The sequence below is a fragment of the Acanthopagrus latus genome, chromosome 4 (assembly GCF_904848185.1).
Source record: "Acanthopagrus latus isolate v.2019 chromosome 4, fAcaLat1.1, whole genome shotgun sequence".
In the NCBI taxonomy this organism is placed as follows: Eukaryota; Metazoa; Chordata; class Actinopteri; order Spariformes; family Sparidae; genus Acanthopagrus; species Acanthopagrus latus.
In genome coordinates, this window is record NC_051042.1 from 18,864,511 (window position 1) to 18,885,300 (window position 20,790).

At 42.2% G+C, this 20,790-nt stretch overlaps 1 protein-coding gene across 4 annotated transcripts in view; it reads right to left on the reverse strand.

Annotated features, from left to right (window-relative positions):
- Nucleotides 1–2,826: 2,826 nt before the first annotated feature.
- The window catches only part of mybpc3 (myosin binding protein C3), a 40,111-nt gene continuing 22,147 nt past the window's right edge, over nucleotides 2,827–20,790 (reverse strand). For all 4 annotated transcript variants that reach the window (XM_037094668.1, XM_037094666.1, XM_037094667.1 and 1 more), the window contains 15 exons: nucleotides 20,019–20,125; nucleotides 19,881–19,910; nucleotides 19,657–19,796; nucleotides 17,519–17,678; nucleotides 17,281–17,385; nucleotides 16,984–17,172; nucleotides 12,355–12,489; nucleotides 10,725–10,892; nucleotides 10,520–10,608; nucleotides 9,538–9,733; nucleotides 8,979–9,118; nucleotides 6,611–6,770; nucleotides 6,012–6,148; nucleotides 4,579–4,765; nucleotides 2,827–3,328 (listed from right to left, as the gene is read on the reverse strand). In XM_037094668.1, coding sequence (XP_036950563.1) covers nucleotides 3,279–3,328; nucleotides 4,579–4,765; nucleotides 6,012–6,148; nucleotides 6,611–6,770; nucleotides 8,979–9,118; nucleotides 9,538–9,733; nucleotides 10,520–10,608; nucleotides 10,725–10,892; nucleotides 12,355–12,489; nucleotides 16,984–17,172; nucleotides 17,281–17,385; nucleotides 17,519–17,678; nucleotides 19,657–19,796; nucleotides 19,881–19,910; nucleotides 20,019–20,125 — 1,993 coding nt within the window. In that variant the 3' untranslated portion in view covers nucleotides 2,827–3,278. The remainder of the gene's footprint in view (nucleotides 3,329–4,578; nucleotides 4,766–6,011; nucleotides 6,149–6,610; nucleotides 6,771–8,978; nucleotides 9,119–9,537; nucleotides 9,734–10,519; nucleotides 10,609–10,724; nucleotides 10,893–12,354; nucleotides 12,490–16,983; nucleotides 17,173–17,280; nucleotides 17,386–17,518; nucleotides 17,679–19,656; nucleotides 19,797–19,880; nucleotides 19,911–20,018; nucleotides 20,126–20,790) is intronic.

Sequence of the window (20,790 nt, forward strand, 5' to 3'; positions counted from 1 at the left end):
GTCTATCTCTCTCGTATCTCTCATTGTCATATCACATCCATCCCACTAAAGAATCTTTGCAGTTTTGTGTTGCTGCATAGATTTTTGCGACTTAAGATAATCTAGAGGAATCTGTTCATTGTATTGTATCATAGAAAGGTAGATCCTCTTAAAGAGGAAATATTGACTGTAATCCTACCTTTTCCAGTCCACGCAGAGTTCTTCAACTCAACGCCGACTTATCATTATTCTTACCAAAACATGTGACATATACTCCAAACTGAGAGCCTTCAAGGAGTCCAGCAAACTAATGAGGAAATCATATTAATTTGGTTGGTAGTTAAGATAACTAAATGTCCCAAAAAGACGTTTTCAAGCTCAACAGTTAACATTGTTGGTTTGTTGCTCCGCTACATTGGTCCCACCTGAATATCTGATGAACACTTAGACGGACAGCCTTGACATTTTCTGTAGACATTCATGTTCCTCAGGGGTTAAATCATCAAACCTTGGTTATCCCTTTACTTTCCCTTCAGTGGCACCATGAGGTCAAAATAGACATCTATACTTTGAAATATCTCATTTGCTAATTTTTTTTATTTTTTATTTTTTTAAATGCTACAGACCTTCGTGTTTCTCAGACGATGTAAAAGACCTTGATGACTTTCTTTTAACAGAAACGTTAAGTTCAATTTTGGAAGTTTTGAGTGAAACCATTAACTAATTACCTAACAATGGGTTGCCATGAAATTTGGCACACACATTCACAACCCCTGTGGGAAGAACTGAAAGAACTTCCTTTATCCCTATAACTTTAATCAAGGGCTGTCATTAAATCATATATTTTGGTTGACGATTAAATTTCAGCTATAGTTTGTGTTGAGTGCTAATCAGCAGATCTTAGCTTGCTAACAAGTTAAACTAAGGCCTGATTGACCTGGCAACATTTTTGGGGGAAAAACTAGGGAAAGAGTTTTTCCTTTGTGTTTTCAACATCTCCAGCATTCATACAACAACGCTGTGAAAACAATCTTTGTTTGCACCGATCCGTGAAAAAAAAAACAATTAAAAAAACTTGCAGTATGCATTCCAGGCCAGCAGGTGTCGGTGTAACTTTGCAATTAAACGCCACAGAATAACACGACACACCTGTGTATGAATGCCTTCTTCTTCTGCAGTGACTCATCACATCACAGTAATGGTGTAGGAAATAGACACTCTTGGAGAATAGTTTATAAACTCAGTCTGTAGCACAATGCAGCACCATGTTTCTGCTGCTGTAGTGTAAAACCCATTGTTGTGTAAACAGCCTCTGAGATGGTAAACATGAACTGCATACCTGAACATCCGCATGTTAGCATTGTCCCTGTTAGCATGTTAGCATGCTGATGTTAATTTGCGGAAAGTAACCAAGCACTGGTCATTTGCTGGTAAGTTGCTGGTAATTTAAAGCAAAACTTGCCAAAATGCAACCTAGGCATTTTTTGTGAATGTACCCAAGTCAAACCTTTGTGTAAAAGGTGTAAAAGTATAGCGTAACTCTCACATTACGTCACATTTGGAGATCAATACTTCTGGCTGGCAGGATGGCGACGAGCGGAACAAGCAACTGCTAACATAAGATGTTCAAAAACTTTCTTTTTAGTGAACTCAGTGTTCAATGCAATGTTCTCAATGCTCGTGTTCATGTGTAGAGACCCTGGTGATACTACGAGCAAAGTTTCATGTTGTGTCAAGCCTTCTTAGTGTTTTAAAAATAGCGATTTTGATGCTATTGCTAAAGTGCCTGTAGCATTCTCATTGAAAATGAGTTTGACCCGAAAATGAAAATATGGTAAATCTTAAAAGTGCCTCTTTCATCATAATTTTGCTTTTATATGAAGATTTGACTTGGGCACATTCACAAAAAAAGCCTAGGTTGCATTTTGGTGAGAGTTTCGCTTAAAGTAGATGCTGATGCCAAACCCTGGACTCTGGTAGGCCTTACATTTTGACTGCTCGTGTTTAACTCGTAACAACTTTTCTATATTGTTGCATTGGTTCCTTGAGTTAAGTGAAAGCAGATGGCTTTTACTTGGAGATTGTTTCCAAGCGGTGGTATTTTATTTCCTCTCTCTTCTGTTAGGATGTATAAGACCATTTTGAGGGAATCAGAGTTTTCCCCTCACCCTCAGCCACGAGTCACGTTGTCCACCACTGCTGGCTCCCGTCACTCGAGCGCCGAGCTGTAACGCTGCGATGAGTGAAAAATAACCTCCGTGATTGCACAAAGAAACAGACACGACATCTGATCTGTCCTGTGTAGCTTTGAGCCGTGCAGCCGTTTCGCATGTAATTTGTGGATTTTGGTGAAAACCCGTGTCAAAACACCTGGCAGAGATGGAGGCGCTGTAAGACATTCGTCATGTGCATTAGTAGCCGCTGGGGGACACGCGTGAGCCTCGCTGGATCTTTCGCAGCTGTACGTTGAGAGGGCACAGGAAATATTTACATTGAAGGCATCAAAGGAATAACTGTGGAGTGATGTTACAGCGGCTCCTGCTCGACGGACCGCACCATGTGTTCCACTTCACTGACACTTGTCCTCAGCGGTATAAGGACATCTCAGCTATTCCAGCCCCTCGCATACATCCCTCTGTGGCGTGCACATTAGGCACATGCCTCACACCACTGGATTTAGCAAGGCTTTGTTACAATAAAACTAAGCCCTCCGACAACTCTTGTCCATTCTGCTGGACTTCTGAGTATCAGTGGCATGCTTGTGACGTTTTCTGGGGGACATGTTGGGAGTTTAAGGATTGGGTCTCTCTTACTTATTCTCTACTGTGACTGAATGATATCGTCCACTCTTGTGTTTTTGAAGCATTTATATTGACCTTTGGATGCACACAAACAAACCAAAACATCGTAATCCATTCTGTCATCAGCTGAAACAAGTCAGGTGACAAATCATAAATTAATCTCATGAACATTGCTACTTTCTTTGACTCTTGGAAACGAGTACAGAATAGTGTTACTTATCAAATAAAACATACATACTTGACTTCACACTTGAGCTCTCGTCACTTCAGGTGACCAGTAATCCGGTGACACACATGGTGGACCATGAAACATGACAGTGAGGAAGAGCAGATGCAAGATGGTTTCAGAAGAAAAGTAGGACAATAATCAAAAAAAAAAAAAAAAAGATTGTGGGCCAAACAGTTTGTGAAGCAAATGAGGAGTTTCTCAGGACACAAAGCAGCCAACATGCAGGAGGTGATGGAGACAAATCGATCCCGTCTTCTTCAGTGAGCAGCTCAGTCCTCTCGCTTCTTTGCCTCTTTCTTTTCCTCTTTAGCAACTTGAGCTACAAGACATGGACAGTTGAGATGTAAAAAAAAAAAAATTGAGATGTAAAGTTACATTTTTTACACAAATTAAAAAAAAACTAATACAAATTAAATTCTATTCAATTTTCACTTAAAATTGTAATGACAGATTGTTTTGTCCACTTGAGGGTATCTGTAACCACAACACAAAACTGATATACTATTTTTTTTAAAGGGTATCTCAACTTCCTCTGGAACCACAAAAAAACCCTGTAAGTCTTTTTTCACGTATGCTGTGGTTCTCCCCATGACCTGTAAACACACTTTAATGTGTTAAATTGGTCAACAAGGACAGAAATATTTAAACATCCAGCGAACACAGAGCAAAGGTCACTCTCTTTTAGCTCCCTTTTTGGTCTCCACCAGCTCCACTCTGTTCACCAGCTATATGTTAACTCTGTCTACCATTTTGTTGCAGAGCAGCAAATGTACATTGTTACAACTTCTTCTTGAAACTTGACGCCAAAGGTGCAGCTGCTTCTAAAAAAACGCTGCATGCATAACTGGTCATCGTATGTAGTTATTAATTGTCTTTTAATATAAATATTATAGTCAAAAAGTGAATATGCAACTCATGGCGCAAGAAAGACGATAGAGTACCACAGGAAAACCGATTTGCTGGTGACGCATTTTAGGGAGTTGAGGAAAGTTGAGGGGAATGTTTTCAGTGTCACATTTTATTATTATTATTAGTAGTATTATTATTAGTATTATTATTTATACTTCTACTAAATGTTAAGTAAGGAAGTAAAGTTCATGTGAAGAAGCGTTGAACATCTACGTCAGATAATTGTCTTTAAGCGTAGATGATTTGCCAAATCCTCCTGAAGCACTTATCACAGTGCGGGGTGGGGTTGGTTCTAACCTCAGGATCACAGGTTGTTTAGAGCTTGACAGGACAAAACATCAAGTGAAGGGTGAGACTTAAAAGAAGGAGGGAGACGCCCATTCAGGTAGGGTGGATGGATCACAGCTTTAAGATCTATTTAAACCTTCAGAATGTGTCCATAGATTCGCGTAAACAATGCTGGGATTGTGATTCTGACCACATCACGTTAGGTTTCAGTGTTTGTGTTTGTTGTTGCTATAAACACTGTGATGTAATATTTAAGTAGATTTATTTTTTTTTAAAGATGAAGACCCAACCCTTGGTACTACTGACAGAGGATACAGGAGTGGGTCACGTGCCATATGTGTTTGTCCCTGTGCCGTCCAGCTGGATACTTACGGCGAACCTCCAGTTTACACTCCACTATGTCTTCGCCGCTGTCGTTCACCGCTTTGCATGTATACACTCCTCCGTCGAACAGACAGGGCTTGCGGATCTCCAGCGTCAGGACACCCTGCTTGCTGAGCATTCGGTACTTGGCTTCGTTAGAGATGTCCATCTTGTTCTTGTACCAGGTCACTTTGGGCTAACGAGGCAGGACAAAGGGTTACATCGTGTCAGGTGATGTTCACTGTCACCACTGCACAGTTAGTCCTGCTCCTCCTCTAACAACAATAATCACTGGATTTAAGTGGATGGATACTGTTTCACTGAGGACAGAGTGTTTATTGCTGCTACGAATCCCCTAATGTCTGCTTGAGAAGGAGGGCAGGGGTGTATGTGTGTGTTTGTGTGTGCATGTGTCTAAGAGGGTTGCAGGTATATTTTTCTATTAGTTTGAAGGTATTTTTCCTTTGGTTTTATTCTTTGTCAATGTATTTTACTCAGTTATTTTGTATTTTAATAGAAACATTTAAGCGCTGAAGCTTATTCTTGTTTCTCAACTTTACTGTTTAAAAGCTCTGGAAAAAGCCAGCAAATGGCCCTTGAGTTTGGATTTTTTTTTTTTTCCAAAGTCAAGAGTGAAGTTAATGCTTAAAGGAACAGTTCACCCAAACTACTCGCTCACCCTCATGCTGATGGAAAGTCACGCAAAGTTTCTTGGCGCACAAAATATTTTTTGAGCTTCACAGCAAAACAGTGTTGCAGGATTCTCCTGAACAACTAAAGTGGATGGAGGAGATTGGGTGACTTGAAAAAGACAGTGGAAAAGAATAAAAAGGACACATTAAGATTGTTCACTCTAATCCAGGTCTCAAGAAGCCTCAAGATCCTGACGTTTTGAAAAGACATTTTTTCTCCTCCATTTTTAAGGAGGAATCCTTCACTGTAGCTGCGTAGCTAAAAGCATATCAGCACATATGCCAGCTGAGGTGGGTGTAAACGCTCAAACGCCACACCACAACGTTGGCATAAATAATGTCTATCCAAATCAATTTTGTGTTTCAGGGCTTTCAGTGACTTGGATTAGCAAGTCTCCCACGACAGACAGGACTAAGCGTATTTTTTAAAACAAGTCCACATCTACTTAAGTTGTTTAGGAGAATGCTGCAAAGTTGTTTTTCCTTGAGGCTCCAGAAATGTTTTTCCGGACGACAAAATTTCACCCAACTTTCCATCAACATTGGGTGGGTGACGAGATAATGACTGAATTCTTATTTTTGAGTGAACTGAGCCACCACTGACTAAAGTAAGTCCTTAAAGTGCTCCAAATTATATTGTACCGGCTACTGTGATACAGTTGAAAGCTCGAGGACAAGCTACACAGTTTTCTGTGAACTGGATGACAAACATCTCTTCATGCACATCTTCCATGGAAGGACCCTACTCACCTTTGGTATTCCTCTGACGGAGCAGCTGAGGGTGGCATTGTATCCGGCTATGATGGAGCGGTTCACCAGAGGATGTGTGAACTTGGGAGCCTCTGAGAAGTCATGGTCCTTGTGGCTTGGCGGCTTGTACACAATACCTGAGACAGACAGACAGACAGACAGACAGATAGACAGACAGACAGGCGGACAGACAGACAGACAGACAGACAGACAGGCGGACAGACAGACAGACAGACAGACAGGCGGACAGACAGACAGACAGACAGACAGGCGGACAGACAGACAGACAGACAGACAGGCGGACAGACAGACAGACAGACAGACAGGCGGACAGACAGATAGACAGACAGACAGACAGGCGGACAGATAGACAGACAGACAGACAGACAGGCGGACAGACAGACAGACAGACAGACAGGCGGACAGACAGACAGACAGACAGACAGGCGGACAGACAGACAGACAGACAGACAGGCGGACAGACAGACAGACAGACAGACAGGCGGACAGACAGACAGACAGACAGGCGGACAGACAGACAGAATCAGAATCATAGCTGCATTGTACTGTATTACGCACCCTGTGCTGTCAGAGCCCACCTGTTTTCTGGATGTAAGCGCTGTCTTTAGTGTTGCAGGGGTCCTGGCTGAGGCCCACCAGGTTGATGGAGTAGACTCTGAAGACGTACTCATTCCCCATGATGAGGTCAGACACGACGCAGTTGGTTCGCCGGTACTGTTCGTAGACCGTGAACCACTCCTTCATGTGAATCACACAAAAAACGTTTCACGTTCACATGTTCACATATGGTGGGAATCGTAACGAATGATGAGCGGATCAGATGAATGTTGATTCTGAGTATTTGAAACAGTCCCAACACTGATGTTTTGCAGTATTGATTTGTCAGCAAGACCCACCAACTCTAGAGGTAAGTTAATGTGTTATTGTTATTTTAAACACACAGTCAACAAGCCCTGTTCTATTTATATTTGCTTAAAAATCCAAAATGTGTATACTCAATTTTCCCTGTGGTATCAAGCTTGGTGACGAATAGGGATATTTTTCAAGATATTGTATTGAAGGTGGAATTTCAGTGTCGTAACATGGAAACTGAGTTTTTATTGGAGGAATGTCCATCAGTATAGTTTCAGAAACTCAGAGAGGGCCTCGCCAACGCCTCATTGAGTGACTTGATGTTGTTTTTTTCCTGCAATATGTGCTTTATCTGCTCTTATTTACATTGGGCCCATTTTCAGACATATACCAACTCTGGATTTAAACTTTCGTATGTCTACATTTACGCCTGACAATAGAGCTGCCATGATTAGCCGCTTTTCTTTTTCATTCCCGAGCGTAAATGAAGAGATTTGGGTTTTTTACTTCAGCGATTTGAAGATGGCACTTTGGACTCAGTTATTCAGTCATTCAGCTATCCCTGTAAACAAAATGCAGATTAATCGATGAGGAAAATAACAGGTTGCTGCCCTACTTGAAAACACTTTCTGTATCTACTTGTACGGCTCTGTGAACTCCCCTAAAACACCTGCACCCGAAGACCGCAAGTGGACTACTGCAAAGTATCTGCTTGTATCACTTTCAATCAAATATTTGACCAAATACTGCTTGTAGTACAGGGTCGAAATGTAAACCAGTAGGTTGATCATGAGCACATCTGGGAGTTGTAACTAATTTTAAGGTTACATAAGGTCAGAAAAAGGTCCATCCATATTGTGCAATTCTAGCCCACAACACTATTTTTTTCTCTCACACAATCACAAATCATATTTAACCATAAAAACATTAAAAACAGCATTGTGCAATAATGACCTAGAGACATCACTGCTGTGACTTACTATACAACTGAAACTAAAGGAGCTGTGAGCTTGCTCCAAGTTTAAATTCATTTATTTAAGTGCAGGAATGAAACACGATACATCTACATTTAAACTACAAGTGTCCTCGGCACTTATCAGCCGTTATCTCTGACATCAAACGGGTTCACAGTACATTGTTATTGGTAACATGATCGTCAGAACCCACACGCTCGCGAGTGAAATTAATTTGATCTAATAACGACTCCGGTGAAACATGAGCCACCAGCCGACCTGAGCAGCAGAACAATGGCCCTGCGTCACCGAGCAGACAATCCGGACCAGGTCAAGGCTTCGAGGATCAGATTAGGACATTCCTGGCCAACACTGTTCTTGGCAGCCCGAGGCGGAGGATGGTGCCAACCGGCCCATAATGCATTGCTCCAGGCCTACAGAGAAGACTGTGTGCTCAGCATTGGCTGATTACAGTTTATATATGTCACAAGGGAGGCTAAAATATCCCTCTGTGTCCATGCGGTGTTCATCCTCCCCCACGTACCGACACACACATTCATGTTCATGGTGGCTAAATGGCTGCAATGGATCAGTTTCAGTGAACGAGAAGCTTTGAGATGAAACAACACGTTCGCCACAGTCCCACTGAGAGGACCCCCGCAGTCCACTCGGCTCTAAGTAGCCAAGACCTGACTTGAGACCAAAGTCAAAACAGGTCCAAATTACTTTCATTTTTACAGTTTCTCGTTGTCTACAGAATGACTGAAAGCTGCTGCATAATCATCAAAATAGAAACATGTGCACACTGTATGTAAATGGGAATATTTTAGCGGAATCTTATTTTAATGCACACAACAGTGAAGTCACTGAGAACCAGTCTGATTGTCTTCTGGTCCAGTGTGGATGTGTATTTGTTTAGATGTAACACATCTACATAAGGTTCAGTCAGTTTTTTAATCCCACTCAGACGTCTCATGTCACATGAACATACATCGTTAGAAGGTTTACATCTGTTATCATTGCTCTAAAATGATTTAATCTGGGTAACAAAACTCTTGCCATCAACATTCGGCTTCCTTGGAATGTAATATAAAAACAGTTGTAACCTCTGTTGAGAGGCCAGAACTGTGTTGAGTCTCACCATAGTCTTCTTGTCAGCTTTCTGGATGGTGTAACCACTTATTTCACAGTTACCGTTGTCCTTAGGCGGCTTCCACTCAAGTGCCACATTGAAGCCCCAGACATCCATGATCTTCAGAGCCTCAGGCGGTCCTGGGAGGTCTACAGAGGAAACGCAGCATTAAAGGGTTACTGTGTACTTTTAGAGAAGAGATTCAAATTCAGAAATGTAACATTTACAATATTAATGAGGCAATAACACAAACTCAAACTTATTTATTCCACAACTGAATAAACACACTGTTCTCAGAGGAAAATGAGCTCCACAGAACACAGTTTGAGTCCGCCACATATAAACAAAATTAATAAAAATATTTTTTTTACACAAAAATACTTTTAAAATGTTTTTTAGTTTGTTGAGGCATAAAAAAATACACATATGAAGATCTTTCAAAACTACACGGTGCACCTTTAACCGTCTGCTGGCAGAAACACTATGGTGAGATGTTACTAACATGATTGCTTGAGATTGTATTCAGTCATAGCGACGGCCCGCTCTCCATGTGTTCAGTCCTGCTTACCGACAACCTGCAGCATGACAGACGCCGTGTCTTCAACGTTCTCGATCTGCACCCGCAGATCATACTTCCCCGAGTGCTGTCGATCTGTCTTGCGGATGAAGAGGATGGTGTCCACCTCGCTGTTCCTCACACTGGCGAATGGGGGCTTCAGAGGCTCCCCCTCTTTGCTCCATGTCACCTGTGGCCTAGGCTTACCCTACGTGAAGCCACAACTGTGTTATCTTTGTGCATTCATTCATGTTAAATTGCCTTTACATGCTAGAGACATTTGGTATGAATCATTGTAATAACACAAATAACAACAACAACAACAACAACAACAACAATAATAATAATAATAATAATAATAATAATAATAATAAGGACGTGAGGTCACAACACATGAGAATAGTGAACATATGACATATGACAAAGGACATAAAATCATAACAACAATGTGAGATGAGTGATCTTGATTCCTCCTGATTTACCGAAGGGGAACTGTTGTTATTTCACATCAGAGCTTTCCTCAAATCCACCAGACTGCTTTGATAAGAGCAGTATTTTTACCTCACAGAACTTGAGTGAATTTATGCTTAGCTGGTGTTTTAACGTATTAATACATGAACAGGGACCGACCCGGGTCAGTCAGCTTAGCTGAATGCAACCTCTCTCTGCCTTTCAGTGAACCATTTAATGCTGCACTGCGACCCCAAAGATCCCGGGGGCCTGTACGCTGGCACTGTTTTTCTACCACTCCCTGCCCTGCCGGTAGCTGAACCATGCTGTAAAATCACACAGTGGAGCATACTATTCCTGTTGATGTCAGTGTCAATAGCTTTAAAGCAACATGTTCAGTTATTCTGCAGATTTGTATTGTTTATTTGTCTTATCCCAGGTGTGTAAAGGTGTTAACTGTAATGTTCATACTGTAGGAAGTACAGCGTCTTGGTGTTTTAAATGATTTCAAGAAGGTGTCTGATCGATTTAGCCTGCACCGCACCTGGAATGGGATCACAAGGTTGACAGTGTCTCCCACTTTCCTGATGAGAGTCTGTCGGAGATTCCTGGGGAGCCAGATTTTAGGCCGTTCTGCGAGGAAAGGAAAAACGGAAAAATCAGTTCGTTTTTTTCATGGTTATCGTGTCTCATTAGGGCCGAGGTCAGTGCGTGGAAACTATCTTGGGGTCGGATCAAAAAGTACTGACGCATTATCTCTCTGATGGTGACGGGTTGAGCCAGGGTGGCGGGAGCACTGGGTCCCGCCATGTTGTGGGCTCGCACACGGAACTGCAGCTTGTCTCCGGTGGTGAGACCTCTGACGGTCAGCGACGTCCGGTCAGTCAGACCCTCGATGGCTGGTAACCATTCATCCGCTGCAACCGGAGAACACACAACACATTAAAAGGAGTTGAGTATCACCAGATGTTTGGAGTGTATGTTGGAGAGAAACAACAGTTGATGACAGCAAATAAAATTAAAATGTAACCTCAAGTTAAGACATCTAAGAGAGAATTCCAGTCACGGTTAATTTAGTCACATAATTATAATGCTGACGACCTGCAGGCAGCCCTACAGCACAAGTCATTACAGGAGGTGCCGCTCAGGCTTTCATCTAAACTGACGTGTTGAAAGGAGCGTGAAAACAATAAACTTTTATCTGTGATCTATTTCAGCCCTGACTGCTGATAGCTGGTAGCCTTTGGGGATTTAGATAAATTGTGAAAGGCTTTTTCTGTGCATCAGCTTTCGATTACATGTTCTTTCAAGCCTGTTGCTTACAACCCGTAACACTGAAACAACACTAATTAACACTTGACAATTAATACACTGTAAATAAATCATGGTGTGTTGTTTTTACAGGTGTGGCAGAGACACCTATCAGCCACAACATTAAAACCACTGACAAGTGGCATGAGTAGCATTGATCAGGTCGTTTCAACTCAGCTGGAAAAAACTGGCAGTCGTGTGGATGTCAGAACCCGATCAGTCAGAGAAGGTTACCACAGTTCTGCCTGTTCAAAATGATTCGGGGCCGGACGGTCCTGCTCAAACTAAATCTTTCAAATCCGGGAAACAGAACTGGTTTAAATCATCGTACATGTAGTGGCTCACACAGGTCATATACAGGAAATAAATACACAAGTTTGCAGGTTAATGCACTGAACTCGTTAATTTTTGCCTGTATTGGCAGCTGTAGTGGTGTGAAACATGCCCAATCACCATACTTGAGTAAAAGGTAAGTAAGTAAGTAGAGATGTCATGTTATATCATTAAGTCGGCAAAAGGGAACCTGCTTGGCTCATTATTAAATGTGATATAAAGCATTTTTCTGATGCTCAGAATCAGTATTCTTGTAATCTGACTGCCAATAAAGCCAATTAATTTCAAACTGTGCTACTTTGGCTCTGATGCAGCCTGAAATCTGCAAAGTAACTCGTCGCTAAAGTTATCAAAGGAATGTATTGTGTAAAATGTACAACACTGGTCATTAGTCTGTAGTGGAGTGGAAGTATGGAGTATCAGAAAAAGGAAAAACAAGTGAACTACAAATACCTCAAAATTGCACTGAAGTAGAGTTCTTGAGTAAATGTACTTACATTCCCTCACTGGATTTCTGACAGTAAGAACGATGGGTGTGACATATGCAGCAGGTGATGTGTCCATTATCTCCTAACTCATCTTCCTGGGTGGAGACTTTTCACATCCTGTTCCCAGCTGATGGCAGTTTTTGGTAATATTCTGACTGTCCTGTGTGGGCTGTGTGAGCTTTGACGATGTACGCTATTAAAAACCTTCCTAATCAAAAGCATGCAGGCGAGAGGCTCCAGCACTTACTGCCCTCCTTGCAGTACTCGACCCCGTAACCCTCGAGTTCTGCCGAGCCGATCCTCTCAGGCCGACGCCACTTCAGCGAGATGGAAGTGTCGCTGATGTCGTCCACGCACAGTCCGATGGGCTCGCTTGTCGGGGCTGAGAGTGAAGCAGAGGGCGGATAAAGTGGCCGTTAGTCGGTTAGAGCATTAATCATATAAATTCTGAATTAAATCATGGACGAGTGGATGAACCTGATCAGGAGTCATTATGCAACATAAGAAGAAAAAAAACCCTGCACAAAGCATTTCGACGGCGAAACATCTCGTTTCACACACACGGCATCTTTATGAACCATCACTGAGTAAAGAATGAGAGCTCTTAATGAGAACAGCAGAAGAAATAGAGAAGACACACAGTCATTCAAACAAACAGCATTAGACACAATCACAGACATCCTGCAGGCCCGCCCACAGAATAAATGAATCTATTAAGAGTGACGTGAATGAGCATTACTGTGTGTAATCTAACAACAGGCCGCTTGATCCCGGCGATATCAAATGTTTGTGTTATCAGTTATCAAAACAGTCTATTAGCCCGTAGTAAGCCGGCTTATGTCATCCCGGGAAAGATGAGCCGTCTGAATGACCTGCAGTTCACAGCTGGGCTGAAGTCTAAGTGCCTGCTGTACCTTCTGGCCCGCAGGGATGAAATGACTTGATTTGAGTGCACGTTAGAAGACTTTGGTTCATCAGCTACTTCCCACGCACTGCTTTCACCATGGACGTGCCAAAATCAAGCAACTGAGACTGGAAAGCCTTGTTTTTTTTCAAGCAAAAAAGCAAATGATGGGGCGCCGTTTAGCTCAGTTTGTAGAGCAGGCGACCCATCTACAGAGGCTTTGTCCTCGCTGCAACGGCCCCGGGTTCGACTCCCAGCCTGGGGCCCTTTGCCACTGCCCCCCTCTCTCTCATCCTGTTTCCTGTCACATCTTCAGCTGATCAGTCAATAAAGCCATAAAAAGGCCTAAAAAATACTTTAAAAGTGTTGGCATTTCAATATTTGTAAGCATAGAACCAGCAGACATTTTGGCGGTGCTGGGTGTGTGATTGTGGCAGCAAAACCAGACAGCAATATTTCCAGCCATGTTGTGTCCAAAAACGTGATCTTTTCCTCAACCTAACCAAGTGTTTGTTATGTTGCTTTTTATTGGGAATAAAATGAAAACTTTGATATCTGACATTATAAATGTACAATTCATCCTGGGCTAGGACAGGAACCATACTTAAAGAGCTGTTTTTTTTGCTGACAACAACATACCAGCTGCTCTGACACTTGTTTGTTTAATATTATTCTTTTTCAATTAAAATAATGAGGGGAAGAAAAAATAGTATAAAGAGAAAATGGACTCATTGTCAAAACTGGAGGACTCCTCTACTGATTGCAGTTTTCATTCCTAATATAAGCTTTGGTTTTAGTTCTTGTGTTTGTCTTGCAAATCGGTTTTCAACTTTGGTGATACATTTTGCGGTCACTTTGGTCAAAGTCAGGTTTCATGATAGAGAGGAATGTGCACTATTCATTATTAGTATTAAAGCAATATTACCTGCCACCCATTGTTGAATTGTGGCCATGCAATAGCTTCTCAGATATCACCGGTCGGGCTACGCACATTTTCATGGTCAGGTCATATTTACACAGCTGTGTATTTTTGTGTTGTTGCACCAACTTGTCGACAAAGTGAGGACACACTGAGAGGTGTTGAATTTAGTTGACGCGGCCCCGTCGTCACTAAGGTCAGGACTCCCTGTCAGATGACACAGGCTATGCATACAGTGGAAGCAAATGATGGGAACGCGTGTCAGAGGTCAAGGGATTTACTTGTGAGTCACTGCAGGAGGGTTTGTTTCAAAAGGCAGCTCAGGGTCGTCTAGACGTTAGGTGACTGGCAAAGATCTTGTTCGGATGTTCTCAAACAGAGATTTCTTTTACTTGTTTTACTTGTATCATCCACCATGCTCAACGCTGTCAAGCATGTACATGACAAACAAATAACGGTGGAACATTCAAGACAGCTTGACAATTTCCCCATTGTCATTACCATAAAAACAAAATTGAGATTAATTTCTATTTCATTTAAAAACAAATAATTGCCTACTGCAGACAGGTTCAGGCTCTGGCTCTGGCTCAGCTGCAGGAACAGGCTCTGCAGGGGTCTTCTCTGCGGGGGGATCACTTTCTGTTGGGGGGACACCCTCTGCTGGTGGTGTCTCTTTCTCAGCTGGAGCTCCCTCTTCCCCGCTGGGAGCTGCGTCTGCAGGGGCGTCTGCAGCTGCTGCTGGTTCATTACTGGCTTCTGGTTCTGGCTCTGCCACAGGAGGTGGAGGCGTCTCTGTCTCAGGCTTGCTGGTTTCCACCTCCACCTCTGCCGGTGCCTCCACTGGAGCATCAGCTGGGGTCTCTTGTGCTGGTTCTACTAGTTTCTCTTCCTCCACCGGCTTCTTCTCAGCTGTTTTTGGAAGTTTAGGCTTTGTCATCCTGTCTCAGTCTTGTGCAGTCCTGCTGCTGATGGAAGCCGATTGTCCGCCTCTTCTACAAAATGCCTCGCTCAACCTACGCTCTCATTCTCTCTCATGCACACATACAGTCTATCTTTGCTATTGTCTTTGCTGTGGTGACAACGGTGGTTCCTTTGGAGCAGCCTCCTCCACAGTAGCTTGAGCTCCTCTGTGTTAAGCAGCTGGTCCCAGCGGAGCCCAGACCCTCCAAGCCATTATTTATAGAGAGGGATGCCGTGGATAGTTTCCTAATCAGCTGTCTTACGAACGATTGGCCCTCTGGATACCATGATGTTCCCTCTTAAATCAACAAGTGGAGAATGAGATGGTACTTTCGAAAAAAATGAATGATGGACTTAGAGGCAATCCAAACCTGAGCCGCTGAAGTAGTACAAGTTACTGGAGTGGCTGCAGACTTCTGGATTACTACTACCATAATTTGTCATGAAACCCCTTTAGCTTCCACTGACTGGCTGCTAGTCTTCCTGGGGTCTTTATTCACATTTCAACCACAAAACTACACTAATTAAAATGGCGCCCCAAAAATATAGAGCAGGCCAAACACCAAAAAAATAATGAAAAGACAATTAGATCGACTCTTCTTAGTTTGACAGTGTGTCTCTCAGCCCCTGGACTTAATACATTCTACTAAATAGCTATACTTTAATAAATACAGTTTTAATTAATTAGTTTGATTAAAAAATTGGTCACAATCAGACAAATGATTTGTAAGTGGTCATGTGATATGACATGAATGCAGCTCTGTGAGTACTGTGTTACAGAAGAAAGATTCCTTGGACTGCATGCACTGCATTTATATAATGTTTTAAACTTGAAGTGTGCAGTCACCAAGCCCAATCCTCTCAAATTCAAGCGACTAACACAGTGAGATGATCAAGGTTTATTACTGATAGAGCCTCCTTTTCTCGCTTGCTATCTGTAACATGCATCATGTGACTCCATTCTGTCATGCACGAACGTGACCGCTGCACACTCTGGAGGCAGGTGGCGCGTGAAGCAATGACACAGCTGTGGGACAGATACATGCAAATAGTGGAATGTAGCCTGCTTACTTTCCATCTTTTTAATCTTCACCATTGACATCCAGTGATGCCCTTACAGTGCTCACAAGTTTTAAAGACGTAATTTTAGATTCCTTCGTCAACTCGAACCACAGATGTCCTTTGTTGGTTAAAAAGAAGCGTTTTTATGAAGTATTTTCTTGTCTTCACCACATATTGAAGCCTGTCAGTAGTGTATGTCACACAAGGTTTCTCTCTGGATGTTTTAAATGCTCGATGAAGATGCTGAGTTGAATTCTTTTAGATGTGTTTTGCACAGTGGGACATCATAAAAAAAATAAAAAAATAAAAAAAAACAGCAATATCCAAGGAACTGCAATTTCTATTCAGGTGCAAAACATATCAATTCAAGCATTTTCAGTGACCCATGACTACTTATGTCTGTTTGCGAAAAAAAAATTTCAGGGTCCTCATTTTCCCTCAAAAACTTTGAAAGCTATCTTTTGAGTAGCTGTTCAGTAACTTGCGCAAGGACACTTCAACAAACTGCCGGAAGAGGAGGATTGATCGACCAGTCTGGGCCACAGACACAGGTCTTTAACAACCAAACTAGCATGTTATAACTGTGGTGTGTTGTTTCCTCGTCACCTGGCATACAACAATCTGTCTGTTCCATATCATAGTCAAATGACCACACACACACACACACACACACACACACACACACACACACACACACACGAACACACACACTCACCCATGTGATTTACGGATCATGTATGTGCAACCAGTATTTTTGTCTCACAGACTTCTTGGATTACAACATACACAGAGCAGACGTGACCCTCTTCTGTCATGACCACAAGTCAACCAGGTCCCAGGACCTGAGTGAAACTTTAAACCTCCCAAACCAGGCCTGACATGACCCCAAGGCTGTTAAATACAGACATGTCAACTCCATCGCCATCAGCCCTTTATATGAACATGCAGTGGAGCATATGCCTGATTATGATTAAATTGAATTCAACAAGTTGGATAGGAGCCGGTTTAAACCTGTTGGTAAAAAGACTCACCGACGGGCACGAAAGGATGCGAGGACAGACTGTGACGAGACATGCCGATGCTGTTGACAGCGTACACGCGCATCTCATACGCCACTCCTTCAATCATCCGCTTGGCTTCATAGGTTGTTTCAGGGTAAGGGTCAAAGTTCAGCCTCATCCACCTGTAGCTCTTCGTCTTCTTCCTCTCCAGCACATAGCCTGAGAGTTAAAACAGAAGCAAATGATGTTGTTGCATTACATTTTGATACACATATTAAGCATACAGTATACTTCCTCTTGTTTTCTTCTTTTTTTTTTTTTTTTTACCAATGATTGGCTGCCCTCCATCAAACAGAGGAGGATCCCACTGGACGATGCAGGACTCCTCTCCCACGCTGACGACTCTGACAGCCACGGGAGGATCAGGCACGTCTGAGGAAAATCCATTTCATATCAAATATTTGTAGCTACATGGCCTGATTCCACTGCTTTGATTGTTTGTGTGGTAAACAGTGCTCAGGTCTATACACCGATGATAATGACAACTGACTGCTCTCTGTCTTACCGACAACTTTCACGTTGATATCTGCAGTGTCCTCGCCTGCAGGGTTTCGAACCACCACAGAGTAGACTCCCTCGTCCTGCCTCTCAGCCCCCTCGATGGTGAAGACACAGTGTCCTTTGGTGGTTTCAACGTGGACCCGACCGTCTCCCTCTGTGACGACCTACGCAACGAGAGCCAGAGCAGATTGTTGCCTGAGTGGAGTGCCTTTTGGTCCTCTCACTTGAAACTGATTGTTTGGTTGCACTGCAGATGTAGCAGAGGCATTTCAGAATCACCCCACACTTTGGAGAGGTGATGAGCACAAAGCTTCTTCAAGTATTCGGGAAAGTCATGCTGTTCAAAGCGAACAACACATGACGATTTGAACACACATCTTTAGATGTCAGCATGCAGATGCAGGACCAGTGCCATCTGAGATAAAACCAAGGCAGCTGTCTCCGTGTATTGATTTCATGCAGTTTGAAAAGATGGTCATGGTTATATATCGATCCCATTAACATTAATTAAAATGACTTCAAGAAAAATGTTCAGCATGTAAGGAAAAACTAAAAACCTCCAGTGTTTTGACAAAAACAATCTTAACTCAAGGATTATTTACGGACTACAAAAGCATCTTTTATTGAATATGACAGTCAGGGAAGGTGGACCTTTCCCCCACTGTCAAAAAGCTCCAGAATATTTCTCATCTTTGTTTGATTATGCAATTATATATTTGAGAATGCGATCCAAAGATTATTTCAATTGTCACACAAAAATATACTTACTGCCAGTTTCCTCTGACCTGTGTCTGCCTGTAGGAAGATGTAAAACGTGCACTTACCTTATTGTGTAGTACTGAGTAACATCTCATGCAGTTGTTTTACTTCGCTCTTAGTTCTTTGTAAAACTAAGCCATGTAAGCAAAACACATACATTCAGTTCATTCTTTTGTGTTTTTGCAGCTGAAAACATTCTCTTTTGGAAACCCAAGCTGTAACACAAAAGCAAGTTTCCATCTGTGGGAATGTATTTAGACTCCTAAGGAAGCCAAGAACGCTTACAATTATTTTTTAATATGGTGATACAATACGATACAATACGATACGATACGATACGATACGATACGATACGATACGATACACTACAATACAATACAATAAAACATTAGCTGTAAACTTTTTTGTAATTTTTCAGAGGTCATTTTGTACCTTCATATGATGGAAGAGCTGAAGATAGATGGATTGGAATCGAACCCAGTGCTTTGGTTCAGGACAAGGGGGCGAAGGTGAGCGACCACCAGTAATGGGTACTCCTTGATCTGACAATTTCAGCTTAAATTAGCTGCCACAGTTGTTGAGACGCTATGCATGCTGGCATTGCACTCCTGATCACTGATGAACATGATGAATATAAAAGGAATTAACCTTTTGTTTTCTCAGTTGATTATCTTGTTATCTCAAGATATCGCCTTAAAAAATGAATTGCAAGTGAGGCTGTGTTTGGCTTCCATAGATTTTCTTTAGCTTTTCTTTCGTAAACGTATTGAAAAACAATACTGTCAACATAGTGACTTGTACTTCTGAGCCAGAATACTTGAAACAGGCACGTATTTGTACGGGACATGCACACTTACTTCCCCATCCTTCATGGTCCAAGATGACGTTGGCCCTTCTGTCTCCTCTCCATCACTGGGTTTTACAGAACTAGCCTACATTTGAGCAGAGCAAAGCGGTAAAAGCAAAAGAGGACAGCGAGGCCACGTGACCTCTCTGTCTCCTCAAGGACTCAAGGATCAGCTTGCTGCTGGGCATCATTGCATTAAGCTGTAAGCTGTCAGTGGGATTGTACTTACTCAGCTCAGTTAAAACATCTCTGTGTCCCGGCTAAATGTATTAGTTGTCAGACATCGGTGTGCTTACAAAGCTCACCTTATTTTTCAGACTCAAAAAGGTTGGATAATGGGAGGGTTATCTCCTTAGCTTTTATTATTTTAACTGCACAACATGTGCCAACCTTTTTCTTAATGTTGCAGCATTAGTACATCTTTGGAGAGATCTTTTGATAGTGAATGAGCCTCAGATTACAGTCCTTACCTACTTTTTTCTCGGTGACAGTTGGTATGATGCTGAATATAACAACAATCTATTTGTCTGTTTTACCTTCTCTCCTTTGGTCCAGATCACTGTGGGAGCAGGGTCCCCGGTGATGGGCACATCCAGACGCAGTTTGTTGCCAGCCACAACCACAATGGTTGACTCAGCAGTGCGGCCCATACAGTCCAGGTGGATTTTAGGCGGATCTAAGAAGATGAGAGAAACGGTTTAAATGGGCAGAACCTTGTATTTCAACTAGTCTTTGCTTCAAAAAGGTAAGTTTATGGTACCTTGGCGTGGCACGTAATCGATCTTCACCTCTAGGAACACAGGTAAACAAGATGGTGAGAAATTGTTGAAGTAGAGATTAACTTGCGAACCCATAAATTATGTTAATGAAGTGTATAAAGTAAAGGCATCAGTTTTACCCAAGAAATTGAGTTTAGCGGAAAGGTTGAAAGCGTGGCCATCTGGCACAAAAGTGTAGTCTCCCTCATCCTCTGGTTTGACTTCATCAATCGTCAACTTGTGGATCCTAAAAAAAGAGATTTGCCAGAATTTATATTATGGTGTCATTATTATTGTCACATCGCGATGAGGGATGTCCTGTCTTGGGTTTTTTGTCTTGTGAAATTCATGTTTTATTTTGAAAGGTAACTCTCCTCTCGTTTCAGGTCACTTGCCCTTCCTCTTGTGTCCCTGGTCTGACGTCATCCCTAATCCTTGATTTTTTTCACCTGTGTTCCCCTCCCCCATGTGTATAAAGTCTTTGTCTTCCTCTGTCTGCGTTGCCGGAGTATTTTGTCGTCTTGTCATGTACTTCAGCCCTGTTCACAGTCTTGAATCTCTTGAAAGCTAAGTTTTTTTTTTTTACTCTTGAGAAGAGTGATTTTTGTACAGTCATAGAGTAGATAATTTTCATAGCCTGTGTGCTTTCCTCTTCGGAGTGTTTGTTTGTTTAATTTTCTTAACCCAGACCTAAAAATAGTGTAGGCTTTCCTCCTTTGAAGCGTCCTTATTTCCTTCTGTGTTTTTTCATCTCGTTCGTCTTGTCTGTCCACCATAGAGTTTCACAGAATTTGATTTATCATTCTATCTGAAGAGTTGCAACTCAGGAAATAAAGCCTGTCTACTTCTGCCATTCTGCATCTAAGTCCTCTCTTTTTGTCTGAGCCTGACAATTATGGAGCATATTCAAAC